Here is a 23,967-nt window from a genome sequence, read left to right on the forward strand (position 1 = left end):
GTTTTTCTTCCTTTTTCCACCCCGGCTTACTGCATCTCCTGACACACAGAGGAAGGTAAGGCACTGTTTATTTGGATCCTTTTGTTAGTACTTAGAACAAGGGTGGTGATGTTTGCCTGGGATGTTTCTGGCTTGGACCTTTCTGGCCACAGGAAGTTTATTCCATCTCTACCTCAGTTCCCATTTGTGATGTGAAGCTTGAAGCCTTCCTTGCAGGGCCCCCACAAACATCTACCTCAAGTAGGAGATACTCTGTGGCTGGAGCTCTGTGTGTGTCCCATAAGGATCCTTGCACGGGGAAGGCAGGAGTAACTGAGGAGCGTCCTCTGCGTATCCAGGGCATCCTGCGTTTACGGCAAAGAGAGCTGTAAGAAGGCAGTTCGATGATTGTAGGAGTTTGTATTGGTTTGGGGTAACAAACTCTAGGAAAGATGCTCTTGTTACTCTCCAAAAGCTTTCCAGCCCATGCTAGAAAACCCCATTCCCTGTTTTCAGAGCTGGCAGGAGTTTGGTGGCTTTGCCTAATCTGTCCAGTGTTTACTGGCCAGGGCAGTGCCAGCTGAGCTGAGAGCGTGCAGCTAAAAGCTTAGCTTTCTTAGAATCAAGAAAGGAAGCCAGAGCTGGTTTCTTTTCTGTGGACTCTCTGATTGTAAGGTCCTTCTCCCGTACCTCTGACTAGATTCTGTCTTATTCATCCCAGAAGGCTTAAGGGGCTTTGAAAAAAAGTGCCTAGCAGGAAGGACTCGAAGTCCAGATCCTTTGGGTGCGACGCCCCACACCCCAAGTCTGTAGCGAGGGTCTGGGTCAGCTTTGCTTGTGCTTTCTGGACTCATTTCTGTCTGCCTTTCAGCGACAATCTCCTACTCAAACAAGGGAAGAAATGAAAGAAACTAAAGCCTCCTAGAACCGCCGGCGCTGACCAGCAGAAGATACGAGTGAGGAGCTTTGAACTCCCTCCACGAGCATTGTTTGCCCTCAGTTTGAAGTTGTTAATCCAGTAGCCAGATTTGGTTCCCATGCCCCTGCTCCATCTGTGGTGAGCCAGGTACGGGACTGGGCTCTGCCGCTAGGCAGCTGTAATCCCTTTCTCACCCCACCAGTTAAATTTGGGGAGGGGGCAAGGGTGCTTACTGGTATTAACCCATGTGGATACAGTAATTCACCTCTAATCTTCATTAATTTTTAGATTTCTGTAGGGTAAAATGAGAATTCCCTTTTTTTTTGGCCAAGTGAGGGAGAGTTCTGCCATCGGCACCAGGCTTTTTTTCTAGTAAATTTTGTTTCTCTTTCACCCTTGATCCTAAGAGAACCTGGGACTGAATTCAGGAAAATGTCATTCATTGGGTGGCTGTCACTGCTGGAATATCTATTTGTGTCACTGTCTGCTCAGTGATTCTTTCAAACATTTGTAAAAATTAAAAACCCCCAAATTTATACCGTGTCTAAGCGTCCTTAGTGCCAGAAAAAGAGGTTATTTTGCATAGGGGGAGGTGGAACAGAGCTTTTCTTTCGTTGAAGGCAGAATCGGGATGTTGTGGGGAAAGGAGCAAGGGAAATACCCTCCTGTTCACTGAGGAATCACAGTGTGGATGCTCGTAGCTGCGCGGGTGACCAGGGCCGGTTTCTTAGCTGCCTGTAGATGCTAGAGGTGAGCACAGGTTTCCCTGCTTTTCCATGTACAGCAGCGCGTACGTGCTGTGTCCTGACCTCCGTTGTTATTCCCCCCTGCTTTCCTGGCCGAAAGTATAGGAGAAATCTTCCTCCACTGGCTAAACTCTCTTCTGTGTTTGGGTTTCCAAGGCAAAATCTTGTCTGCTTCAGGGGTGAGCTTTTTCCCCGCCTCACTGGGCTGCCCTATACTGGATTTAGGACTTGGAGATTTCACAGAATCATGGAATCATAAAATATTCCTGAGTTGGAAGGGACCCACAAGGATCATTGAGTCCAGCTCCTCGCTGCCCACAGGGCAACCTAAAAGTTAAACCATGGATAAGAGCATGGTTTAAACACATCTTGGACACAGACAGGCTTGGGGCCATGACCTTCCCTGGGGAGCTTGACCACCCTCTCAGTGAAGAACTTGTTCCTAATATCCAATCTGAACTTCCCCTGGTGCAGCTTTAAGCCATTCCCTCATGTCCTGTTGCTGGACGCCAAAGAGAAAGAGATCAGCACCTCTCTCTGCTTCCCCTTGTGAGGAAGTTTGCAGACAGCAGTGAGGTCAGCCCTCCGTCTCCTCCATGCTGAACAAACCTAGTATCCTCACTGCTCCTCATAAGCCATGCCCTCTTCACCATCTTTGTTGCCCTCCTTTGGGCACATAGTTTTCTATCAGGAATAGCATGGCCAGCAGGACCAGGGCAGGGATCGTGCCCCTGTGCTGGGCACTGGTGAGGCTGCCCCTCGAGTGCTGTGCTCAGCGCTGGGCCCCTCACCCCAAGAAGGCCATGGAGGGGCTGGAGCGTGGCCAGAGCAGGGCAGCGAGGCTGGGGCAGGGGCTGGAGCCCAAGGCTGGGGAGGAGCGGCTGGGGGAGCCGGGGGGGCTCAGCCTGGAGAAGAGGAGGCTGAGGGGAGCCCTCATCGCTCTCTGCAACTGCCTGACAGGAGGCTGGAGCCGGGGTGGGGTCGGTCTCCTCCCCAGGAACAAGCGATGGGACGAGGAAATAGCCTCAAGTTGTGCCGGGGAGGTTTAGGTTGGATATTGGGAAAAACTTCTTCACCAAAAGGGCAGTCAGGCCCTGGCCCAGGCTGCCCAGGACAGGGGCTGAGTCCCCATCCCTGGAGGGATTTCAAAGCCAGAGAGATGTGGTGCTGAGGGACATGGTTTAGTGGTGGCCTTGGCAGTGCTGGGTTAACGGTTGGACTTGAGAATCTTAAAGGTCTTTTCCAACCTAAACGATTCTATGATTCTCTATCTTTCTTACATTGTGGAGCCCAAAACTGCACACACCCAAGGGGAGGCTGCACCAATGCTGAGTACAGTGAGACCATCACTTCTTTTGACCGGTTAACTATACCGTGCGTGATGCACCCCAGGATAACGTTGGCCCTTTTGCCTGCCAGGGCATGTTGTTGACTCACAGAGCTTGCCACTGACTGAAACGCCCAGATCCCTTTCTGCAGGGCTGCAGTCCGGCGTCTTGTCCCCCAGTCTATATGTACATCCAGGATTACACCGTCCCAGGTGCAGAATCAGGCATTTATTCCTGTTAAATTTCAGATGGTTGGTGATTGCCCAGCATGCTGATCTATCAAGCTCTCTGTAAGGCCTCTGTCCCCTTGAGGGAATCAATGGCTCGTTCTAATTTAGTATTGGCAGCAAGCCTAGTGTGTACTGGGCTCCTGTATCATTGATAAAAGCTTTGAAGAGAACTGGCCCTAAAATTGAGCCCTGGGGAATACCAGTAGCAACTGGCCACCAGGTAGACGTTACCCCACTTACTGCAAGTCTCTGAGCCCGACCCGTCGCCCATTGTATCGCGTGCATGTCTAGCTGTGTGCTGGATGTTGTCCAGAAGGATACTGTGAGAGACAGTATCAAAAGCTTTGCTAAAATCCAAAAAAACCCCACATCTGCTGCCTTCCCTATGACACTGACGGGCCTGTAATTACCAGAGTCTTCTTTCTTGCCCTTCTTGAAAATCGGGACTACGTTTGCCAACTTGCAGTAAGCTGGGACCTCTCCAGATTCCCAAGACCGTTGATACATAACCATGAGGCATCTCGCAAGAACATCGGCCAACTCTTCAGCACCCTGGGATGAATCCCATTGGGCCCCGTAGACTTGTACTCATTCAGTTGCGGCAGCAAATCCTGTACAAGTTCAAAGTCAACTGGGTGCTTATCATTTCCCCCACTTGCAGTCCTCCAGCCCAGGGCTCCGGGCACCCCAGAGCCCATCGTCGGCATTAAAGACAGAGGCGAAGAAAGCATTAAATGTCTCTGCTTTATCTTCATCCCTCTTTGGGTTACTCATCAAGTAACGGACCCATGTTTTCTTTACTCTTCCTTTTGCTCTTAACATACTTAAAGCAGCGTTTTTGGTTATCCACCACAGTACCAGCCAGCTTCGACTCCAGCTGAGCTTGGGCCGTACGAATTTGCTCTCTGTAGTGGTGAACAGCGTCTGCAGGCCTCCTGTGTGGCCTGTCCTTGCTTCCGCAGGCCACGCGCTTTCTTTTTCCGCCTAAGTTGCAGAAAGGCTCCCTGTTCAGCCGAGCCAGCCTTCTGCCTCACTTCCTTCACCTCAGACACGTTGGAATTGCCTGCTACTGAAAGAAGACCCCTAAAAAGTGACCGGCATTTATGGACCCTAATAGCCTCAAAAGCAGATTCCCAAGGAACCTTACTAACTCATTCCTTGAGCAGCCTGAAGTCCGCTCTCCCAAAATCCAGGGTAGTAGCGCTGCTGACAGTTTTTCTCGTATCACCAGAGTTTAAACTCAACTATTTCGTGATCGCGATGGCTGACAGCCACCCACGAGACCATCTGTATTTACAACCAACCCTCTCTCTTTACAACCAACTCCAACTTAAGCTCTCCAATGAAGAAGAGAGGCCTTCAGGGACCTCTGAGGCAGGTGAAGCAGAGCACAAGATGTTTAAAGGACCAGATAAAATCTGTGGATTCCTGGTTTTCCAACCGGCTGGAAATCAGAGCCATAACTAATACCTGTATGTGTTGACTTGCAACATCAAGGAAGCACCCATTTTTTTGAACCAGCTCTGAAAACACATTCTCAAATAGCCACCCGAAAGCAATCTGTATGTAACAGCGCCTGAGTGTAAGGCAGAGTAGACCGCTTATTTCCGTGCTGCGTTTCTTGACATAATCATGAACGTTCTCATTCAGTCTATCTTCTTTGCAGCCAGTGGATATTATGGACACATTAAGCTCCGGCATTTAAACACAAATGAAGTTCTCGGCGTAACCTGAGCTTGCTCCACAAGACGCTCCGCATTTTCGTGCTTTGGGTAGAGTTTAAGCTGACCGTTGGTACGCCTTGCTTTAGGCTGTGGCAGCTTTTAAAGAAGGAGGTGGGCTGGAGTCTAAAGCAAAAGCAGGCGTTTCCTGAGAGTAGGTCTTTAGGCCCATGGCTTAGAAGAGGGTATCTGGCATCAGTCAGAGGTGAAAGGCAGTACACCTCCACTCAGCTTTACTTCTCCGCCCGCTGTTTTCCCCCATTGTCACGTTCCTGCCTTTTCCTCTAGCGGCAGCAGCGTTGCAAAGCCCGCGGGTAAACGCGCGCGCCTGTTGGCTCACAGGCTAAGGGAAGCCGAAGCCCAGCATGTGGGGAAGGGGGCCTGCTGACAAAGCTTCTGACCGCTTCCAACCGTCTTGCCATGTCAAACGACAGCAAGCAGTGTCCTTCCTCCCGCTATACTGCGTCTCAGGTACGTGTCTTTATCCCGGGCAGCTTTCTCAGCCACGTGCTCCAGAACCAGCTGCTGAACTCAAAAAAAAAGATGGGATTGCCACCGTGGCCTCATTTCTGCCTTTGCTTGCTTGAGGCAGAGTTTGCAGCTAAGTAGGGGCAGACTAGCCCCTAGGATGCGCAGGATGGCACGTGGCACTCATCCTTGGGGCTGTGATTTGTCCCTCACAAGCTTGCCTGTTGCCTAGACATAGGGTGAAGTTAGTATTTTCCTAACAGGATGAGTTCTTTCGTCTTGGAAGTGCATTATTGCTGTACCTGTGCCATGCAGTGTTGGCTTGGGGAACGCTATTCTCAGTGTTAGCGTGGCTAAAATCACTACAGCATCCGCAGAGCTTGTCCATGCCTTTGTGCGCTGGCCGCCCTTGCTGTGGCTCTGTTTGTTTATGCATTTGGCACTAGATCAAAGCAGGGAACTTTTAGCTGAAATTGGCTAAATCATCCTGCCCCCGCCTTGCCCATGGGGTTTCTGCTCCCCCCTGCGAAGGGCCTCTCCTCTGGCAGCGTTACAAGGATGCAGCGCCTGCTTCCAGCTGGTTTGTACAACCTGGAAGCCGCCTCACCGTTCCGGCTCCCAGGCAGGTACGTCACCTTGCCGGCACATTGGCCATCGCCACTGCGTTACACGCTACGTGGACCGGAGTTCAGGGCACGCCGCATTCCTTCTCTTTTCTGCCCCTTCCTCCATCTGGATTTGTGCTCTGAACTGCGAGGAGAGAGCCCAGTCTTAGGGTCCCCACGCCAAAGCGGGGGACGATTACAGCTGGGCTTTTAAAGTGCTCAGTTCGGTCCCGTGTCAGGCAGCTGGTAGGGGTTGATTGCGCAGGTCCCTCGGTGCCGCTGTCTTCCCACACGGGGCCTAGACGGGGCTCAGAGCAGACAAAATTCCCTGTCCCACATTCCCAGGCCTTCTTGGCCGGCGTCCTAGGTGACCTCGTGACCTAGCTCAGACTTTTCCCTAAGTGGGACCTAGCTCTTCTGCCATCAGCTCTAACCAGGTCCTAGGCTGGTACACCCTTTTTCTTTGCGTAGCAAATGCCCACAGCCTAAGCGGTGTCTGTACCTGTAAATTAAGGCTTCCCCAGCACGTTCTCTGCCAGCTAGGCCAGCTGCTGCAGAAAGGTCCAGGTCTGCACTCTTTACCTGCGGCTTTATCCGTACGCTCAGCATTCTCCCAAATGGTTCCTGGGTAGAGCTCACAGGCTGGGGCCCAGTTTTAACTGGCAAGACTTTAAAAACCGTGCTGAGGCCCATTCTAACGCCACCAAGGATGGGCTCCAGCGCTCACAGAATGATATAAATAGCGATGGGAAGGCGCCTCTGGGAGTGTTTAGCTCAGGCTGCCGCTGGAAGTGGCACCATTACCAGCACCGGGTCAGCTCAGCTGTGGCTTTGTCCATTCAAGTATTGAAAACCCGCAAGGACGGAGTTTCCCCTCTGAGCATCCGTTGGAATGCTGTCCGATAAAAGCAGTCGGAGCGTTCAGTGTGAACCTCCTAAGCTGCAATTCGGGACCATTGCCTCTGGTTTTATTATCTGCCACTACCATATTTCTTACCACCCCTCTGTGTAGTTGTAGATGAGAGTCGCTTAACCCTCAGCCTCCTCTTTCCCAGTCTAAACAATCCAGCTCCCTTAGCCCTTCCTTGCAGGTGACTGACAAGTATCTGTGAAGCCACCATGTGGCCATGCTCTGGTCTACCTTCTCCAGAAAGGTGAAGTTCATTTCTACAAGCGGTGCCTAGGAAGGAGCAGTCGGCACTACGCTGTTTGCTGAAGCAGCCCTTCTCACATACCCTCCAGCTGAGGCTGGATCCCACCAAAGACAGATGAGACAGATGACAATGACTAATGACTTGGGGGCACGAGGACGACTCTTCCAAATACCAAAACTGAAGCGCAAAAGCCTGCGTCTGAGTTTGGCACAGCTGACTTTCTGCGCTCAGACTTACCTGATGACTACCAACACTCAAGTCTCACAGCAGGGAGCCACCATAATTGGTCACAGCTTCTGTTCAGGGGTCTGAAGGCTGCAGGAGTGATGAAAACTAAACTTGTAAGTCTTTGCAGGGCTGCAAGTGAAGCCAGGAGTACAGCTGTTTTGAGACTCAGCATTCAAACAAATTCATGTTTATTTACAAACAAAGGAGAAACCATGGCCATCACGTCAAATTCTGGTGTATTTACAGCATCCAATTGAAGGATCAAGTGAAAAAGGGATCACAGGGCAGAGGGATGGTATTAAGGCAAGAGGAAGTTTCCTGTTGAATTACAGAGGAGCTGAGCTGAAGCGGGCCAAAGACTCCAGACTATAAAAGACGAGGCTTCAGGGAACACCAACAGGCTAAACTCTAACTCACAGCAGTGGGCAGAGATGTAGCTCCTGTAAAGAGCTTCCTCAGCTCTTCCTCAAGAAGTCCGCTGAAGCTGACACGGGAGAGGCGAGTTTGGGCCCCGGCGCTCAGAGAGCAAGAGAAGGAAGGGGGGTGATTTTTTTTTCCTGTTAATGAATGATGAAGGGGCAGCAGAGGCAAGGGACAATGAGGTCAATCAGCTGAGCTGGAAAGCAGTCTGGTTCGGGGCACTGAAAAGTGGCACGGAAAAGAAGGGGAAGGCCTAGTTCCAGTCCAAGAGCGAGGAATGGGAGACAGGCCAGCCTGGACGTGAGCTCCAGTCCTGCACCCCAGCTTCAGAATCCCGATGGGGCTACCTGCAATGTACGCTTATTTTTTCTTTAGTGAGCCTTTCAGCTTCTTCTCTGAGGAGCGCTGTTTCCGCACCTTCTCCTCCTTTTTCCCCAAGTTCTCATAAATCGTTGACTCCTCTTTCTGCCTGTAAGAACAGGGGAAAAAACAAGAGGAAAAGTGAGCAAGAGGAAAAAGCCAGCCAAGCCAGCAGGGAGACTGTTACCATAGGCGGGCCTCTGGCTTAGGTGAGCTCTTACTTGGAGGATTTTCGTGAAGCCTTGGCGTGCACATTCCTCACTGCAGGGGGGTAGGCAATGTTCCCATACTCAGACTCGTTCGGCTTGCTTTTCTGAGACTACAGGAGAGAAAAACCAAGCTGAGAAGAGTGTGGTCTGGGAGAAGCACGCGAGGCATCACGGAAGAGTCCTGGCAGTTTAACCGTGCTTCGTGCTAGGATCGCGGTGGAGGTTGGTGGATTGCTGAAGTCCTCAGGCTCAGCGCACTCCGCCTGCTGCTGCCGCAGAGGTGAGCAGCAGGGATGCAAACGTATCTTTGTACAGGGGTGAACAAGTTTCTGGAGGCACTGGAATGCCCGAGAGTGTCATGTGTCAGCTAAAGAATATTAGGACGAGAAGAAACAGCCTCAAGCTGTGCCAGGGGAGGTTTAGGTTGGATATTGGGAAAAACTTCTTCACCCAAAGGGCTGTCAGGCCCTGGCACAGACTGCCCAGGGAAGGGGTTGAGTCCCCATCCCTGGAGGGATTTAAAAGCCGGGGAGATGTGGTGCTGAGGGACATGGGTTAGTGGTGGACATGGGACTTCTGGGTTAATGGTTGGACTCAATGATCTTAAAGGTCTTTTCCAACCTAAACGATTCTGTGATTCTACGATGAAATAGATAGCAGCAGCTAGTGGATGCTGCCAGAAGCTACAAAGAGAGATAAAAGATGCCACTTCTCAGCTAGTAGGAGTAAATCCTTTCCACAAGGGCTTGGCAATCGCAGAACCAGGATGGGAAAGACAAAAAGGAGAGGGCAAAGTCTTTCCCTGTCTCAGATTCAGCTTGTAACGAAACAGCACTTAGTGGAGATATTACAGAGAACGTAGCTGAAATAACTGCATGAAAACTTACTGCTGTTTAGCGGTTCAGAAGGGGCTGGTACTTGAGCTGCCAATGTTGTCCTCTGAATTTTAAAGGGAGGAACAGGCACTCAAATCTTGGTGCACCATTGCAGTCTGTGTAGGTTCCAGTGCTAGCTTAACGCTTGGGAAACGGAGCGCTTGGGCTCAGAGCCAGCACCGTGCAGGGCCCAGACTGACAGGACAGGAAAGCAGAGTCCCCTTTCTCACCTGGATAATTTCCAGCTTTTTCTTGGTCGTCTCTATGAACTGGCAGATGGCCATGTAGATGAACTTGTACTGGGCCTCCGTCTGCACCATCCCTGAGCGTTGGGCCCTCACCATCTGGATGGTCTTCTGGATGTCAATGTCACAGTCCAGCCCTAGCAAGGGGCACCGGAAAAGCTTACGGACCTGTTCGCTGACACCCTCCCTCCCAATTCTCCACCAAAAGCAGCCACGGTGGAGATCAGTCAAGAAGTTTCCACCTCCCCCCACACTCTTTACTCCTGTATGGACCTCCTATCCCTCCTCAGCGTCTTCCAAGTCTGGCCCTGGAGAAAGAGCCCAAGCTCAGGGAAGGCTGAAGCCACAGTAAGTGGATACGGTGCAGAGATCCAGCAGCTGCCACATGACAAGGACAGCACAATCTTCTCGGGGCTGCGGCAGGATCTCTCCCACTGATACCTGACAGTTTTCATCCCTTTGCAGCTGGACTTAAGGGCACAGCCCTACTGGGTAGGCCAGTTCACTTCAAGACACTTTGGGGTCCTCTTACCCTTGGTGGAGATTGTTTCCACTATCATATCAATGACGATGATAGTCCCAGTGCGGCCAATCCCAGCACTGCAAGGAGAGGACAAGCAAAAGTCAGAGCAATGCGGCTCCTGAAACAAAACGCAGCTGCGCACGGGGAAGGATGCGGCACTTGTAGCGGCTGTTCAGCGACGCCACAAAAGAGTCGAGGATGCGACAGGCAGCAGAGTTCGGTTTGGGGGCATCAAAGAGGAAAAAGCGAATACTGGGGCTGGCATAAGCTTCGCTCGCAAGTCCCAGACAGACTTTCTACACCTCACCCTATAGAAAAGATGGAGAATGCTTCAAACCCCAGCCTCTGTACCAACCTGCAATGCACCAGAATAGGTCCTGCGTCTGGGATGCTCTCCTGCTTCTGGTTTATTTGGTCGAGGAAGCTGAGCACTCCTCCTGGCTCGCTGGGTACACCGTGGTCAGGCCAGCTCAGGTACTGGTAGTGCCAGATCTCACGCACAGCCTTACTCTGGTAATAACAAAACACCCTACTGGTAAAACTGCAACCCAGGCCTATCCCCAGCCTCTGTCCCAGGGAGAGGTGGGTTTGAAGCCAGAGGGAATCTCTGTCTCCCGCACGCTTCTTAGCGATCCCAACAGCGTGATTCCAGCCCAAACCAGGCGGGAGCAGCAACCCCAAGAATGATACAACAGCAGCATCACCACAGCACCCACCAGTTCCCAGCCTTAGGCACACAGCGACCGTTAGACCCATGGGCTCCACGACAGCCAGGTACACTCACATTATCCATCGGACACACGCGGAGGTGCCGGAGTTTGTACTCCAGTGCGTCGTGCTCTCCAGTGTTCTCCACAAGGTAGGGACCGTATTCCTTTGTGCTGCCCACCTCTGGCCAGTAAGGCACACATTTGTTCTGTGTGGGCAGAGAGGGCAGGGTGAGGACGGGCAGAAGGCAGGAAAGAGAGAAAGAACAGAGCAGTGGTTGAAGGGGAGAAGAGGGCAGCTCCAAGACACCTACAAACTGCTACTTACCCGCCCTTTTTCTACCTCCCGTGTGGTCATCACAATAATGCGTGTGTTCTCCTGCCACACCATTTGCCAGAAGTCATTGACTGTGGCATCCAGACAACCCTGGCTAGCGATGTAGGTCTTGGTGCACTCGTCTGGGCTGATCAGGTTGTTCTGAGTGTGGACAGGGGAAGATCAGGAGGGCTGCAGGAGCAGGCAGGCCCTCCCCCATTTTGGGCGTCCAGCCATCTTTCAAGAGTCTCACCTTGACATAGTTGGCATTGATATAGTCAGATCCAGGGATATTTGGGTCCCTTCCTTGGAGGATGACTCTGGAATGATCAACTGAGGGTGCAGTGAAAGAACAAACAGAACAATGAGATACTCTGGGCCCAGCCACATGAAGCTCCTTCGCAGCCCCACGCCACCTCATTCCTGTTACCCAGTGCATGCAGCATGCCCAGTATTTTCATCTCTCCTTCTCTGGGGTCAGACCAATCTCACTCCATCCTCCCATCTCTCCACCCCTATGATGGACCATCAGAAGCTAATGAGTCTGATGCAACCCTCCCTTCTTCCTTCAAGGACTGTGACCTCTTTCATCAGCTCTTAAATCCTCAATGCCACACACCTTGTAACCCGCTCTGGAGGATAGAGCGGGCTGAGGCAGGGCCAGGGATGACTCAGACAGCTCTTCATTGCCTGTCTATTTGGTTGTTTTTTTTTATAGTGGAGAAGCAAGACTCACAGGGCAAGATGTTCTTGTATCGGTTCTTGCTCTTGTTTTCAGGTCTCTGACCCTCTTGACGGTCAAACAGGTGCTTGGCTTCCTGTTTTTGCAGGCTCTGGGAGCAGAAGAGAACAGTCATGGCAAGGTCACAGCGTATGACAGGAGAGGTGGGCACTCAGAGGAACAATGGTGACTCTGGGGACACATGGGCATGCTTGTGGGGGAGCAGAGAAAAGCAAACCTAGACTTGAAAAGTCCAAGGTTCATGCCCTTACTGTCTTGGTGACTCGTTCTCCCAACCATGAAAAGGCACATATTTCTACCTCATTGTGTTCACTCAGTCCTCAGAGGAACAGGTTCCAAACAGAGACTTCTTTCAGAGATAAATCGACAAGAATTTACAAGACACCTGAGAAGTTTGTGTCCAGAAAGAAATCAGGGATGAAGAATGAGGTGGTGCACAGGGACTTCCCAAAAAGCCAGAATAACGTCCCCCAGCAGTTTCTTACGTCAAATTCCTCCCAGAATCCAGCCTTGGCTGTCTCCTCAGATAGACTCTTCTTGTTCAGTTCCTGCACTCTATTCTCAATGTCAGCAGCATTCACCCTCGTAGCGTAGTAGGGCTGGGGATGGGAAAACACAACAGGTTGGCATGAGAGAGAGGGATGCTGCTGGAGAGCAAAGTCTCCTCTGTGCGCTGTGGAGAAAAGGAGGAGAGGGACACGAAGCAGAAACAAACAGCAAGTGGGTCCCTCCAAAGGATCCCTAAGAAACAGAGGGAACGGGATTTACCTGCTTCAGGTACACAAAGGAGCCAGACACCTCCTCAATTCCAGTCTTCTTGAAGTGCTCCACCAGATCCGCCAAGCTGTCAAACATTTCGGCACCTCCCACCGTGTAGCGTCCATTCTAAATGGAGGAAGAACATATAATATCCCACTCATAACATTCCTGTTTCCTCAGGGAGAAGGTAACGCTGGGGTCCAAAGCCATAGGCACCACGCTATGCCGTCTAGAAAAGCATTTCCTCTGGCAGGGAGGTGAAACGGTAGCTTGCCCTGAGAACACTAAGTTCATGGCATGGTGAACTGACTCGGGTTCTCGGTGGATGGAAGCCCAGATATTGCCCTCAGCTCTCATTTAAGGTCAGTTGCTTTCTCTCCTTGAAATCTCCCTTCACTCTCTGCATCATCCCACATGAAAGAAATAGGAGAGCTTGTGACAGCCAGGTTGGCGACATCCTTCAGACTAAGTGTGGAGGCCTTGCAGGTGCCCCTCCTCCTCCTCCAAGAGCTTTTAACTTTTTTGATGAGCTCGTAATTAGATTGTGAATCCTCCTCTCTCTTTCACCACAAATTCCCTGTACTGGATTTCTTGGTCACGCTGAGCCCTGCTTCCTCCCGTGTCTGAGCACCCAGCACTGCCCATGGTCACCCAGGCTGGGGCGAGGACATAAGGAACCTGCAAGGTGACAGCACTTTGATCCAAATTCAGAAACCCTGCTGGCGGTAATCAAGCTGGCGGGGCCCATGCTTTTGAGGAGATAATCAGCAGAGATCGGCGGAGACCTTTTCCACTCCCTTTCCTTTTGCTCTCCCAGCTGCTCACCTCACACATGATCTTGATGTGCGTGACTTTGAGCCGGGGCCCAGAGGCACTGGTTGCCCCAGCTGGTGGAGCATCAGACCCAGGTTTAAGCTGGTCAGTGAGCACAGATAAGACAAAATCCCCAGGTTTGCTGAGGCTCTCCCGCACCAAGAAGGTCCAAGGGGTGGCTTTGGCCTGGAGAAGTGACTCAGCTGCAGAGCCTGACAGATGCCCATGGTACCACCTAGGAAAAAACAAGAGAGGGTCAGAAGAGAGGTGGGGATGCAGGTAAGTGGATGCCCTTGAGCTGATGAGTGAAGGACGGCAGCACTGGGGAAGGAGGAGGGAAGAAGAACGGAAGGGGGAGACAGAAGGAAGAAAACCAAGGGAGGAGCAGGATCTTGGGAAAAGCAGATGAGACAGAAAGAAGCAGAGAGGTGCCAAGAAAAGGAAAGGGCAAGGGATGAGGTGGAGGTAGAAGGGACCCGGGGAGCAGAATGCTGGTATGAGAGGACACAGTGGGAAAGCACCAAGTGTGATCCAATTGTGTGATACACACAAGCACAGGTACGCAATCCTGACTGGCTTGAAGACCAGCTGAGGGAGGGTAGTCCCTGGGTTTCAGCACCTCCCAGCATTATTGGGACTCTAGCCTTGCTGCTGCGGGGTGCTTTGGAAACTCAAACACCAGGGAAACAAAAATAAACCCCCAGTGAATTAGAAGCTCTCCTGTCAGATTTAGCAGCACCCAGATGGCTGTGTTGAGATCAGATCCATCCCAGCGACCCCTCTTTCTGAAACTCAGTCACCTCTTCAGTCAACAGATAATTCCCCTTTTCTGGGCACGTCACACTGCAGCAATCAGCCTAGCCATGGGAGCGAACACCAGGAGCCACCTGGAGCCCATATTCTGCTCCTGGTACTTATCACTGTTGTTGGTCCATGTGCACCTTCCTGTCCTCAACGCAAACACCCAGTCAGTAGCTCCTTCTCTCCTCTCAGCACACAGTGAGGAGCATCCCCATCTCACCAAGGTGCTCTGTGCCTTGCTGCAGGACTGGAGCCAGGGTGCAGAGGGACACAAGCATGGGGCAAATGGCAGAGCTGCTGCCAAGCCCCTTCTGATCTACAAAAGTCTCAGGGGGGGCTGTGCCCGCCTGGTGGGATCTCACTGCACTGAGCGGTGTGGGTGCAAGTGATGGACACCAGAAGCAGGCTGGGAGATGGGACAACCCTGGCTTCTCCTCCTACTACAGGGCTCTTGGTCCTGCAGAAACTCCAGATGTGACCCAGATTGTCCCTGTGCAGATTCTCTAGTTCCTCATGCCTGTCCCAAGCTCCACAGTCTCTTTGGACCATGTCAGAAGGTCCTGGGGGGCACTGCTGAGCCGCCAAGTAGAGATGCAGAAGGCCATGTTCACAACAGCTCTGTCCTGCTGCCACAAAACTCACTTGGAAGCTGGAGATAGAGCTCCAAATAACAGAAAGTTGAGAGCCGTGAGGTGCTCTGGGCACTGGGAAATGCTCTGAATCATCCCACTCCTCCCAGTACCCATTTTCTGGTGGAGCCTCTACTGCATCTGGACCCATCTCAGCCCAGGGGCCACCGCAGCCCTGGTGCTCCTGCCCCAGCTCCTTCCCAGCTCAGCATCGGGGAGGGGATTTGGTCCCTTCTCCTCCAGCAGGGATGGGCCTGGTTCAAGCAAACCCCTCTGGTCCTGGGACATCCCCGTCTCCAGCTGCAGCCGTGTGCTGGGCTCTGCCTTCAGGGGCCTTCGCAGCACGGCTGCTGCACCAGCCAAAGGCCGTGTTCACTGCGGCTCTGTCCCGCTTCCGCAGAGCTGCCTCAGCAGCTGGAGACGCAGCCGTTTTGGCCATCTCCCCTAGTGAACAGCATTTCAAAAGCAGGTAGCTGTTGCATCAGACAGACTTGCAACGTCCCTCCCTGCTCCCGCTCGTTGCAGGTACCGTAACGAGCATCAGACCCGCTCCCTGCGTCACTGCGCGCACTGCCATCAAGGCCAGGCTGATGCTTAGTAGATGAGCCAGTGTGGTTAGAGCCGCAGGAGCGGGTTTGCTGCCCACGGAGCAGCTAACAGTGGAGGCCTGGGGTGGTACTGGTGTCTACGGTGAACTTCGCACGTTGTCAGGGCTACCTGTTCCCAAGAACTGAAATGGAGTTCAGGAGGCCATGCCCCCAAACAGGAGCAGCCGGCACGTTCATTCACCCCTCTATCTGGCCGGACCAATACATTCCTCTACACGACATCTAGGAACAGCAAGACGTCGCAGGCGGTTGTGCCTTGGCAAGTAACTTCTGTTGATCCTCACCTCATGCACTGCAAGAAATAGCTGGTGACTTCCATTGCACGGCAGTCATTAATTGCTGATCCTCCTCCCAAAGAAGGGTTCAACCACCATGTGCCAGCGCTCAGATGGCCCCCAGGGAATGGTTAACCCCTCCTGCTCATCAGAGAGGTCTCCGGGCCTCCCCTCCGCAGGTAGGAAGGGGTTAATGGGTCCAGTTCCCCCCTCCCTTCCCCCAGTAGAGCCCAGCATCTTCAAAGCCACGTGATGGAAAATCACTTGGGGAGAGAGTGAGAGGAGCTTTCGCAAGAGCCTGGCGGGGGGAGAAGTTTCCAACCGCAGGGAGGAAGGGAGGAAACTGCAGGGCCACAACCCAACGGCCTCGCGTAGAGAGGACAGCCGGCATGCAGACGCTGGCCCCTCTGCATCCAGACCCCAGAGTAAGCAGGGGCACTTCACCCAGCGAGTCTTTGCTCCCTGTCTTCAGGTGCACAAGGAGGACCCGTCCTCCCCGGAGCATGGCTTGCAACTGCTCCCCGAGCGGAATCAGAGAGCCTGAAAGCACGACGCAAGGGCAAAACCACCTGATTTGATTTAGGAACTTGGTGTCAGAGACATATGCAAAGCGGGGACAGGAAGGAGACTAAGCAGGCTAGGAATAGCAGGGGAACATGGTCCTGCTCTTAGCTACATGAGTCACCCAGGCCCAGAATAACCAAGGAGGTTTGGGGCAAGGCTGAAGGCTTCCACATAACATGTCACTCCGTGGACCACTGCAGATCCATAACTAACACCACAACCTCTGCTTTGAAGAATAGTATATAAATAGCAAAGGCAACAGGAAACCAGAGGTAAAAATAGAGCCCTATTAGGTCTGCTGTGATGGGTCAAGGTATGCCCAGCTATTCCTGGGGATGCTGTCCCCATGGAAGCACAGGAGGGTATGGGAGGCAGGAGACAGCTTTTGCAGGGTTTGCCCTCGGGATGCAGAAAGAAGACCACGCAACACAGAGGAGGTCTCATCACAGACACGCCAGCTGCTTTGCATTCTCTGTACCTCTCTGTAGTGGGGTCGGAACAGTTGAGCGGGTATCGCAAGTCGATGATGGTTCCATCTTTGTCCTGCAGCGAGCCCTGTTGCTGCGTGTAGTACTCCACCAGTTCTGACAAGGTGGCGAACTTCTCCCCTCCATACAGGTCATAGAAATCCCCAGTGTTTTGGATGCGGATGTGGGTTACCTGGTCACCAACCCTGTGGGATCATGCACAGAGCAGTCCAGTGAGGCGGTGGTAAAAGAGGTAGAAAATGTTCTGCGTTACCTCCTGCCACGGAACCAGAGCAAACCATCCCAGTGAAAGGAGATGACGGGAAAGAGAAGCTCCTGGGGCAACTTGAGGGAGGGTCTAGAAGATGCTGGGAGGCTCAGGTCCTTTTACAGCTTGGAAAGAACTCAAAGGAATAAGGACAGAATGAAGAAGAGGCCACAGGACATGTGAGTATCTAAGCATTCTGCATATGTACCCTGGAAAGACAGAAGTTGGCGTCCAAGTTACTTACCGAACTGAAAGAGAAAAATCCCCCTGATTCTTCCGACTGGGTCTGGCCAGAAAGCTCCCATGGACACCTCGTCCCTTCAATAAGGCTTCAGCTTCCAGCCCGCTCAGGTCACGGTGAAACCACCTAGCAGAGGAGATAAAAAACAAGACCACGTGAATAAAAAAGGCCAGGAGCTATTGTGGAGATTTGTACAGTGAAAAACAGACCCCAGTCAGCATCCCTAGAGGTACCCATACAGGTGACAGCCAGCAGCAGCATCCCTTCCTACCTGATACCTCCCCCAGCCTATGAAAGATCTCCGTTGAGACACAGCTTCCAGGATGATTCCCGCTCTGATCTGTCCTACTTTCCTGGTCCCCCTCCCTACACACACACTTCTCAGCCCCTCTTACCTCACCATCGTGGAGGGCGAAAGACGAGCGGGCCAAGTGGCTACCACCAAAGCAACTCAAAAAATACAGAGGAAAAATCAGTTTGCGCTGATGAGAAAAGGGAAGTCGGAGGTCTGTGCTGGAGGACCCAACGCCAAGCTGTTCCTGCACCTCTTGGGAGCTGGCCATGTATCTCTCCTGGCGTCTACCGTCAGTCCATTCAGACCCTCTCCATCCCCCTGGTTTTGGGTACGTGCCTTGGTCTCTGGCCCTCTGCACAGCGCTCTTAGGCACAGGCGGGCGTGAGCCCGTGCGCAGCTGGGCACGCACGGCTCCAGGAAGAGGAAGCGCTCTGAGCCATCGACTCCCCAGCCCCAAGCTGCTTTGCACACACTTCTGCTTCTCCTTTTGTGTCTCTCCGCCCCATCCCCCCCGTTATTCTTGGGTCCCTGCCTTTTTTCACACCAGGATTGACTCTACGAGTGCATCTTGGGTCCCGGCTGCGGCCACAAAATTCAGGTCTGCATGTCCTCTGTTCCCCTTCTTCCCCAAAAGGCCGGCGAGAGACATGAGAGCTCTCCACCCCCAAGCCCTCGCTGTGGTGCCAAGGGGACCACGGCTGCCTGGGGTCACCCGCACACCTGCAAGGCTGAAGCAGGCAGCACACGTTAGCGTACACTGAGCAACGAAGCACCCTACTACAGGTTTTGACCACCCAGCCCCACAGTTTGGCTCTGCTGGGCTGCCCTCAGGTACCCAGCTGCAAGCTTCATCTCCGGCTCCCTGATGAACCCTCTGGGCAGGTGAATATCCTACGTGCTCTGCACAGCCACGGGGGGAACCTGCGCCAACCCAGAGGGGCAGACTCCAAGGTCCAGGCTGGCACTCTGAGCACAGCACCGCCTAAAAACAGCCTGCTGGGGGACGTGACTGGCAGGAGCGTGAATAGCTCGAAATGGGAGGTGGTGTTGAAGCTGCCCAGAAAAGCAGGCAGAGAGCAGGGCAAATGGCTGCTACCTGCACAGCACCATGAGAGCGTAGCCCCGTTCCTTCAAGATCCCAGTCCAGCGTCCCAAAGCTGTCAACCTGGACAACCAGATACAAAGGAGGAAACCTAACCATTTCCAGTTACCTAGCCCTTTCCAGCTACAGCCCATGACCGGCCTTTTCCATAGCACTGGTTTCAAGGTCTGCGGGTCTCATGAAGGAACAGGAGCTAAGCTGTGGCCAAAGAGGGCAATCCAGCTGGCAAAGGAGCCTGACTCTTCCCTGAGGCCATCTCGGCTACCCTGCGTGGTGGTGCGGGCAGCAGGAACAGCAAGAGACTTGCCCATTTCAGGTCTCAGCAGCTGCAGACTTCCCTAGACACCACCAGACTGGGAAATCCTGCAAAAAGCTGCTAGCAAGGACTGAGACAAAACTCGTGGCCAAGACAGAAACTAACGGCAAAGGGAAGTGCAGGAGAGACGGGTGGGAAGCTAAACTTCATTGCTAGAAAGGCAGCCCAGGCACCTATGACAGCTTCCTTTGAAATACTTCTAGTTTCATACCCATGATGAGCTGGGATGTGGTGAGCTGCAGGGATCCAGCTGTACTGACTTAAAACCGATATTAAAAAAAAAAAAAAAAAAAGAGACTTTAAAGGCACAGAGACCTGGGGCTCAAGGGAACAACTTCTACACAAAAGTTGTAGAAATTGCACCTAAAAGACTGCACCTAAATCTGAGCCAATCTAGCACCGGCACAGGAAAGAAATGTTGTTTAGTGGTAGGACAGCAACGACAGGACCTTCTGGGCAGAAATCCCAAAAGAGAATTCCTGATATCAAAAGAATATTAGGTTATGTAGGGTTGATATGAAGCCACGGCAGACAAAAATAAAACCTAGGCATCCCTACACCTTATGAACAGCAGAAAAAAATCTGTCCGAGGAAGAGAACATTAATGGGACACAGGGGAACAGGGAAAGAACAAGGTAGCAAAGAGTCCAGATCAGAATAGAAAGGGTGAGTTGGCACTAAACCCGCGTAATTCAGTACCCTCCAGCAGGACAAACCATGGGGTGCAGCGTAACCCACGTGTCAGTATTTGTGTGGATACGAATCCCAAATCACATAATTTACAGAAGGAATTTCTCCTTCTGGTTGCTTTCAGCTCAGGAAAGGACTGGATGCACGCAGCTGCCTTGGTGTCTTTGATCTGGGCCACCTAATTAAAAACTACCAACGAGGAGCTCCTGGTGGGAAGGGAGGGGAATATGACAGTAGAGAAGCAATTTGTTGCTGTCTTCGAGATTGCTCTCCCGAACGGTCGCAGCCTGCAACAGCAGGCTACAACTGAGCCGCGAACATACTTTCTTAATATAATTAACAGGTCAAGAGATTTCAGCAAAGAGACTACTCTTACGCTGTTTGGCTTTCAGTAGGACACAGATGGTAGAAACCTCATCTTGTAAATCCTTTGCGGAGCCGAGCCGCAGCTAGCACAGGAAGAAATTTAAAGAAGATAAATGAAATATAGCTAATTAAAAGACACCCGCATCTGGACTGCTGTAAAGAAAGACACAGAGAAACTGGACAGAATCCAGCACGAGGCCACGAAAGCGGTGAGGAGCCTGGAGCACAGCAGGGACGGGGGAAGCTGCGTTTGTTCAGCTTGGAGAAAAGATGGTTAAGGAGGGGTTTAACAGCTCTCTGAGACTACCTCGAGGGGGACCGGGGGTTTTAGAGCCACATTCTTCTTTGTGGGACACAGCAAAAGGACAAGAGGCAACAGGCGTAACTGGCAGCAAGGGAAATTCTGATCAGGTATCAGGAAAAAACGCACACACGCTCCCCCGCAAGGAAGGTTCAGCAATTGCCACAGGTCCGCAGGGAACCTGGGGAATCTCCGCTCGTGGAGATGGTCAGGACTCACCTGGACGAGGCCCTGAGCAACCTGACCTCACTTTGCGCTTAGCTCTGCTGTGAGCAAGGGGTTGGACTAGGTGATCCAGAGATAAAACGGTAGTCGAAGGAAGGGTAGAGGAAGAGGTTACGCGTGGAGCTCCTTTTCCCCCGCCATCCTCCCTGAGCCTCTATTTGCAGCTACTTGTAGCATCAACCCTCAAATCCATAACAAATTTAGCATCCTCTGGCAAGGAGTTCCACTGCTCAGCTACAGAAACACCCCCTCCTTTGGCTTGCTTATAACCTGCTCCCTGCCTCATTTTTATTAACATCTGGTTGTCGTAAAGAAAGAAAGAAAAAAAAAAAAAATCAACGACTGATTCCTATTCACCCCCTCCCAGCTGCTCACGACACGGACCCATAACGTCCATATCTTCCTCAGCTCTTTGCCAGGCCGAAGACTCCAGCCCCGTTTAGGTGTTCCTCGTACCGAGCTTTTCTACACCTCCGATCACCTTTGCTGTCCCTCTCCGAGTTGTTTCCAACTCTGCTGTGTTGTTTTGAAGGTAAGGGTGAAGGGTGGCACAGAGCTGCAGCGTTCAAGATGCTGGTGAGACATGGACATATATATATGCACGCACACACACACATATATATATATAAACTGAGTGATGACTTCTGCTCTTTGTTCACCACAACCAAACATTACGCTAACAATTGCACGAACTTATATATGATCACGGTCTTCCTCCAGAGAGGTGACGATGAGTTCGCTGTTCCTTGTTTTACATGGAAATTTTGAAGTCTTTTTCTTCATGAACATCGTTTTACGTACGCCTACATTTACATTTCATCGGCTGTTCTGTTGCCCACTCATTCACTATCGTAAGGTCCTTCTGCAATTATTTCACAGTCAGCTCCCACCTTATTATCCTGAATAACTCTCTACCGGCAGCCGACTTTCTCACCTCACCATACAAGCTCGATTTCCAGGCCATTTGCAAACACGCTGAACAGCACATATTTCAAGTTAGGCCCCCGTGACCTCATCGCTGACAACTTCCCTTTGCTGTAAAAACTGGACGTTTATTCCCACCTTCCGCTTCCTATTTTCTACTAATTCTTTACTCAAGGAAAATATCATCTTCTTTCTTATGTCATGACTTTAGCTTTATTTAAAGACTTTGATGAGAAAATCTTGTAAAATCTTTTTTTGTTTTTTTTAGAAATCCAAGGAAACTGTACCAGCCAGACCTGCCTTGTCCACGAGCTTGCTAAGTCCCCCAAAAAACTCATTTTGAGCTTGCTAAGTCCCTCAAAAAACTCATTTTGAGCTTGCTAAGTCCCTCAAAAAACTCATTTTACAAGACAGGATTTGCCTTTACAAAAGCAGGCGCTGACTCTTTCTCAAGTATCACACTCATTGCTTTCTGTTATTCTCTCTACCCTCTTGCCCAGATATCGACTTCATCGTTCTGTGCTTCCCTCGCATTTGGGGGGATCTCATTGGGAGCCCTTTTTGAGGATCAGCGCTCATTACTTCGAATTCTCAGCACCGAGATGACTTTAGACAGGAGGTTTTGCCGTTTGGCACAGAGCTGCAGTTCAGCCGTTAGTGCAGAGCGAAGGCCACCTGGGCTTGGGGAACGGGCAGATGGACCATCTTCCTGTGGCTTGCTCAAGCTCTCTGTCAGGCCACGGGACCCCAGGACAGTGCCGGCCCATCGAGGCTGCCCAGATCCTCGCCACAGAGTGACGCTACTGCGAATCCTGTTTCCTTCCACCGCAGCGCCCAGAGCAGAGCGGCCGTTTGGACTGACCGTGAAGGTTTTACGTCCTGCTGTTCCATAAAGGGCTAGGAAGACCGTAGCGCATCAAGAAATAACCAGGACTTAGAAGGTCAGCCACCCGACCTCTCTCTGTACAAAAACACAGAGATGCTGCAGCTGCAGGGCTGGCAGAGGAACCGCAGCGGGCCGGGCATCGCAAACCCTGCTCGCTCTTCATCAAAGCGAGAAGGAGCAACGGTAACAGCAGAGACAATCCAAACCACCGTGAACTCCAGTCCTCCGGCTATCCCGTAGCTCCTATTAGAAGCTGAGTTTTTCCCCTTCTGTTCCCGATTCCTACCGCCAGTATTTTTCGTTTTCTCACCGGCAACTCCTGTTTTCTTCCCCTTCGCAGCACTCACCCACGGGATGGCATCAGGATCTCCACTCTCAGATCCCCGCTGATGGGGGACTGACAGCAGCTGGTGGAGGAAGTGCCACAGCCCTTAACCAGGGGGGTCCTACTAAAGAAAATAAAGCGATATTGGAATTATCAAGATGGTATCTGGAGACAGACTTGGGAGGGAGATCAAGGACCTTGACAGAGGAGGGGTGGACTCGCACCCTCCTGCTCGTGGCAGCGAGCGCCACGGCTGGCAGCGCTCGGGGGCTGCGGCACCTCCCGTGACTCACCTGCCTCTGATCCGCACAGGCACGGTCCCGAACTCCGCCTGTTCCCAGGGGGACTAAAGAAGAAGGTAGCTCCAGGTCAGGCAAAACCGCAGGCCTCAAGCAGAGCACTTAATTTTCACTGTTGGCAAAGCACTTCCTGGGCTGTGGTTAATGAATAATTAGAGGGGTGGGGGAAGGCCAAGGCCAAGCTGGGAGAGGTGGATGGAGACGGAAGGGACTGACGGCTCTTCCTGCCTCCTATCCACTAAGCTCACGCCCTCGCTGGCTTCGCTCCTGCCTGCTTCGTAACCGAAAGGCACAGAAGGCAAAAGCGTCCGCAGCTCCTGCGCACCTGGCTGGCAGCTCCCCGCTCTCCTTGGCCTGGCTTCTTCCCCCCCGCCCCGTCGCCCTCCCCAAAGACCTCAACGCTTCCAAGGGCAACAGGGGTGCAGGGCAGGGGGCTGCAAGCTGCCGGCCCTGCCTTTGAATCAAGCTGGAGACACAAAACGTTGCGCCGCTCCGCTAGGTTTGTCTCTCTTCAGTCCCGGAAGGCGCGAGATACAGTTTGACATCGTTTCTGTTGTTCTAATCCAGGCTGCAGCCAAACGGGGCAAGCCCAGCCCCGCTGCACCTCTCCGCTGCCGTCTTCGTTAGGGCTGGCGCGTTCGATGGCGCGTTCGGCCGGAAAACAACACAGCCACAGGCACCGGGGGTAGGAGCGAGTTACCTGCACCCATCCTGCTGAGGATGGGGGTCTCAGCGGCATTTATGGCACTTGCTGAACAGCACCAGATTGCGTTTAGGGACACCTTACCTAGTACATTTCAAATAGCACGCTTGTGAGTGCTTGCTCTTAGACAGGGCTTAGCACATCTGAAACGTTAAAAAAAAAAAAATCACTTTGATATCAAGTCCTAAGGTTTCACGCCGAGGCTTGTATAAGCAATCGCCTCTTTGCAGAACTTGGTATGTGCCGGGCGCCTCAAAGCGCTAGCACGGGTTTCATCGAGAGCGAGGTAGGCACTGCTGTAACTGCCTCTGCACCGGGGAGAAGCACCTGTGCCT

General features: G+C 52.2%; 1 protein-coding gene and 1 long non-coding RNA gene across 8 annotated transcripts; one reads left to right on the top strand and one right to left on the bottom strand.

The window, feature by feature from the left end:
• Nucleotides 1-50: 50 nt before the first annotated feature.
• Nucleotides 51-23,059, bottom strand: PTPN6 (protein tyrosine phosphatase non-receptor type 6). Of its 6 annotated transcripts, none has more exons than XR_015705026.1 (18): nt 22,924-23,059; nt 22,653-22,754; nt 17,204-17,326; nt 16,703-16,897; nt 13,360-13,582; nt 12,544-12,660; nt 12,261-12,374; nt 11,770-11,866; nt 11,287-11,366; nt 11,046-11,195; nt 10,795-10,926; nt 10,366-10,520; nt 10,020-10,087; nt 9,473-9,624; nt 8,380-8,477; nt 8,146-8,267; nt 7,388-7,465; nt 51-344 (listed from the first exon to the last, which is right to left on the bottom strand). XR_015705026.1 is itself a non-coding variant. In XM_087758784.1 (16 exons), exons 2-16 carry the CDS (start codon nt 22,664-22,666, stop codon nt 8,159-8,161), a joined length of 1,827 nt encoding a protein of 608 aa, XP_087614910.1. In that variant the 5' UTR covers nt 22,667-22,754; nt 22,924-23,059; the 3' UTR covers nt 7,550-8,158. The 6 variants fall into 6 exon arrangements, 3 of the variants coding, with proteins under 3 accessions (XP_087614910.1, XP_009459777.1, XP_009459785.1); XR_015705024.1 differs by having other exon boundaries at nt 7,388-7,507; XR_015705025.1 differs by having other exon boundaries at nt 51-365; nt 7,388-7,507.
• Nucleotides 13,591-22,930, top strand: LOC148055601 (uncharacterized). Of its 2 annotated transcripts, none has more exons than XR_015705028.1 (3): nt 13,591-15,839; nt 19,996-21,027; nt 21,920-22,930. It is a non-coding gene; the product is annotated as an uncharacterized LOC148055601 (long non-coding RNA). The 2 variants fall into 2 exon arrangements; XR_015705027.1 differs by lacking the exon at nt 13,591-15,839 and having other exon boundaries at nt 18,143-20,178; nt 20,863-21,027.
• Nucleotides 23,060-23,967: the final 908 nt, after the last annotated feature.

This window comes from Nipponia nippon, unplaced genomic scaffold (genome assembly GCF_047370975.1).
Source record: "Nipponia nippon isolate SJK-2023a ecotype South Korea unplaced genomic scaffold, ASM4737097v1 scaffold_2, whole genome shotgun sequence".
NCBI lineage: Eukaryota > Metazoa > Chordata > Aves > Pelecaniformes > Threskiornithidae > Nipponia > Nipponia nippon.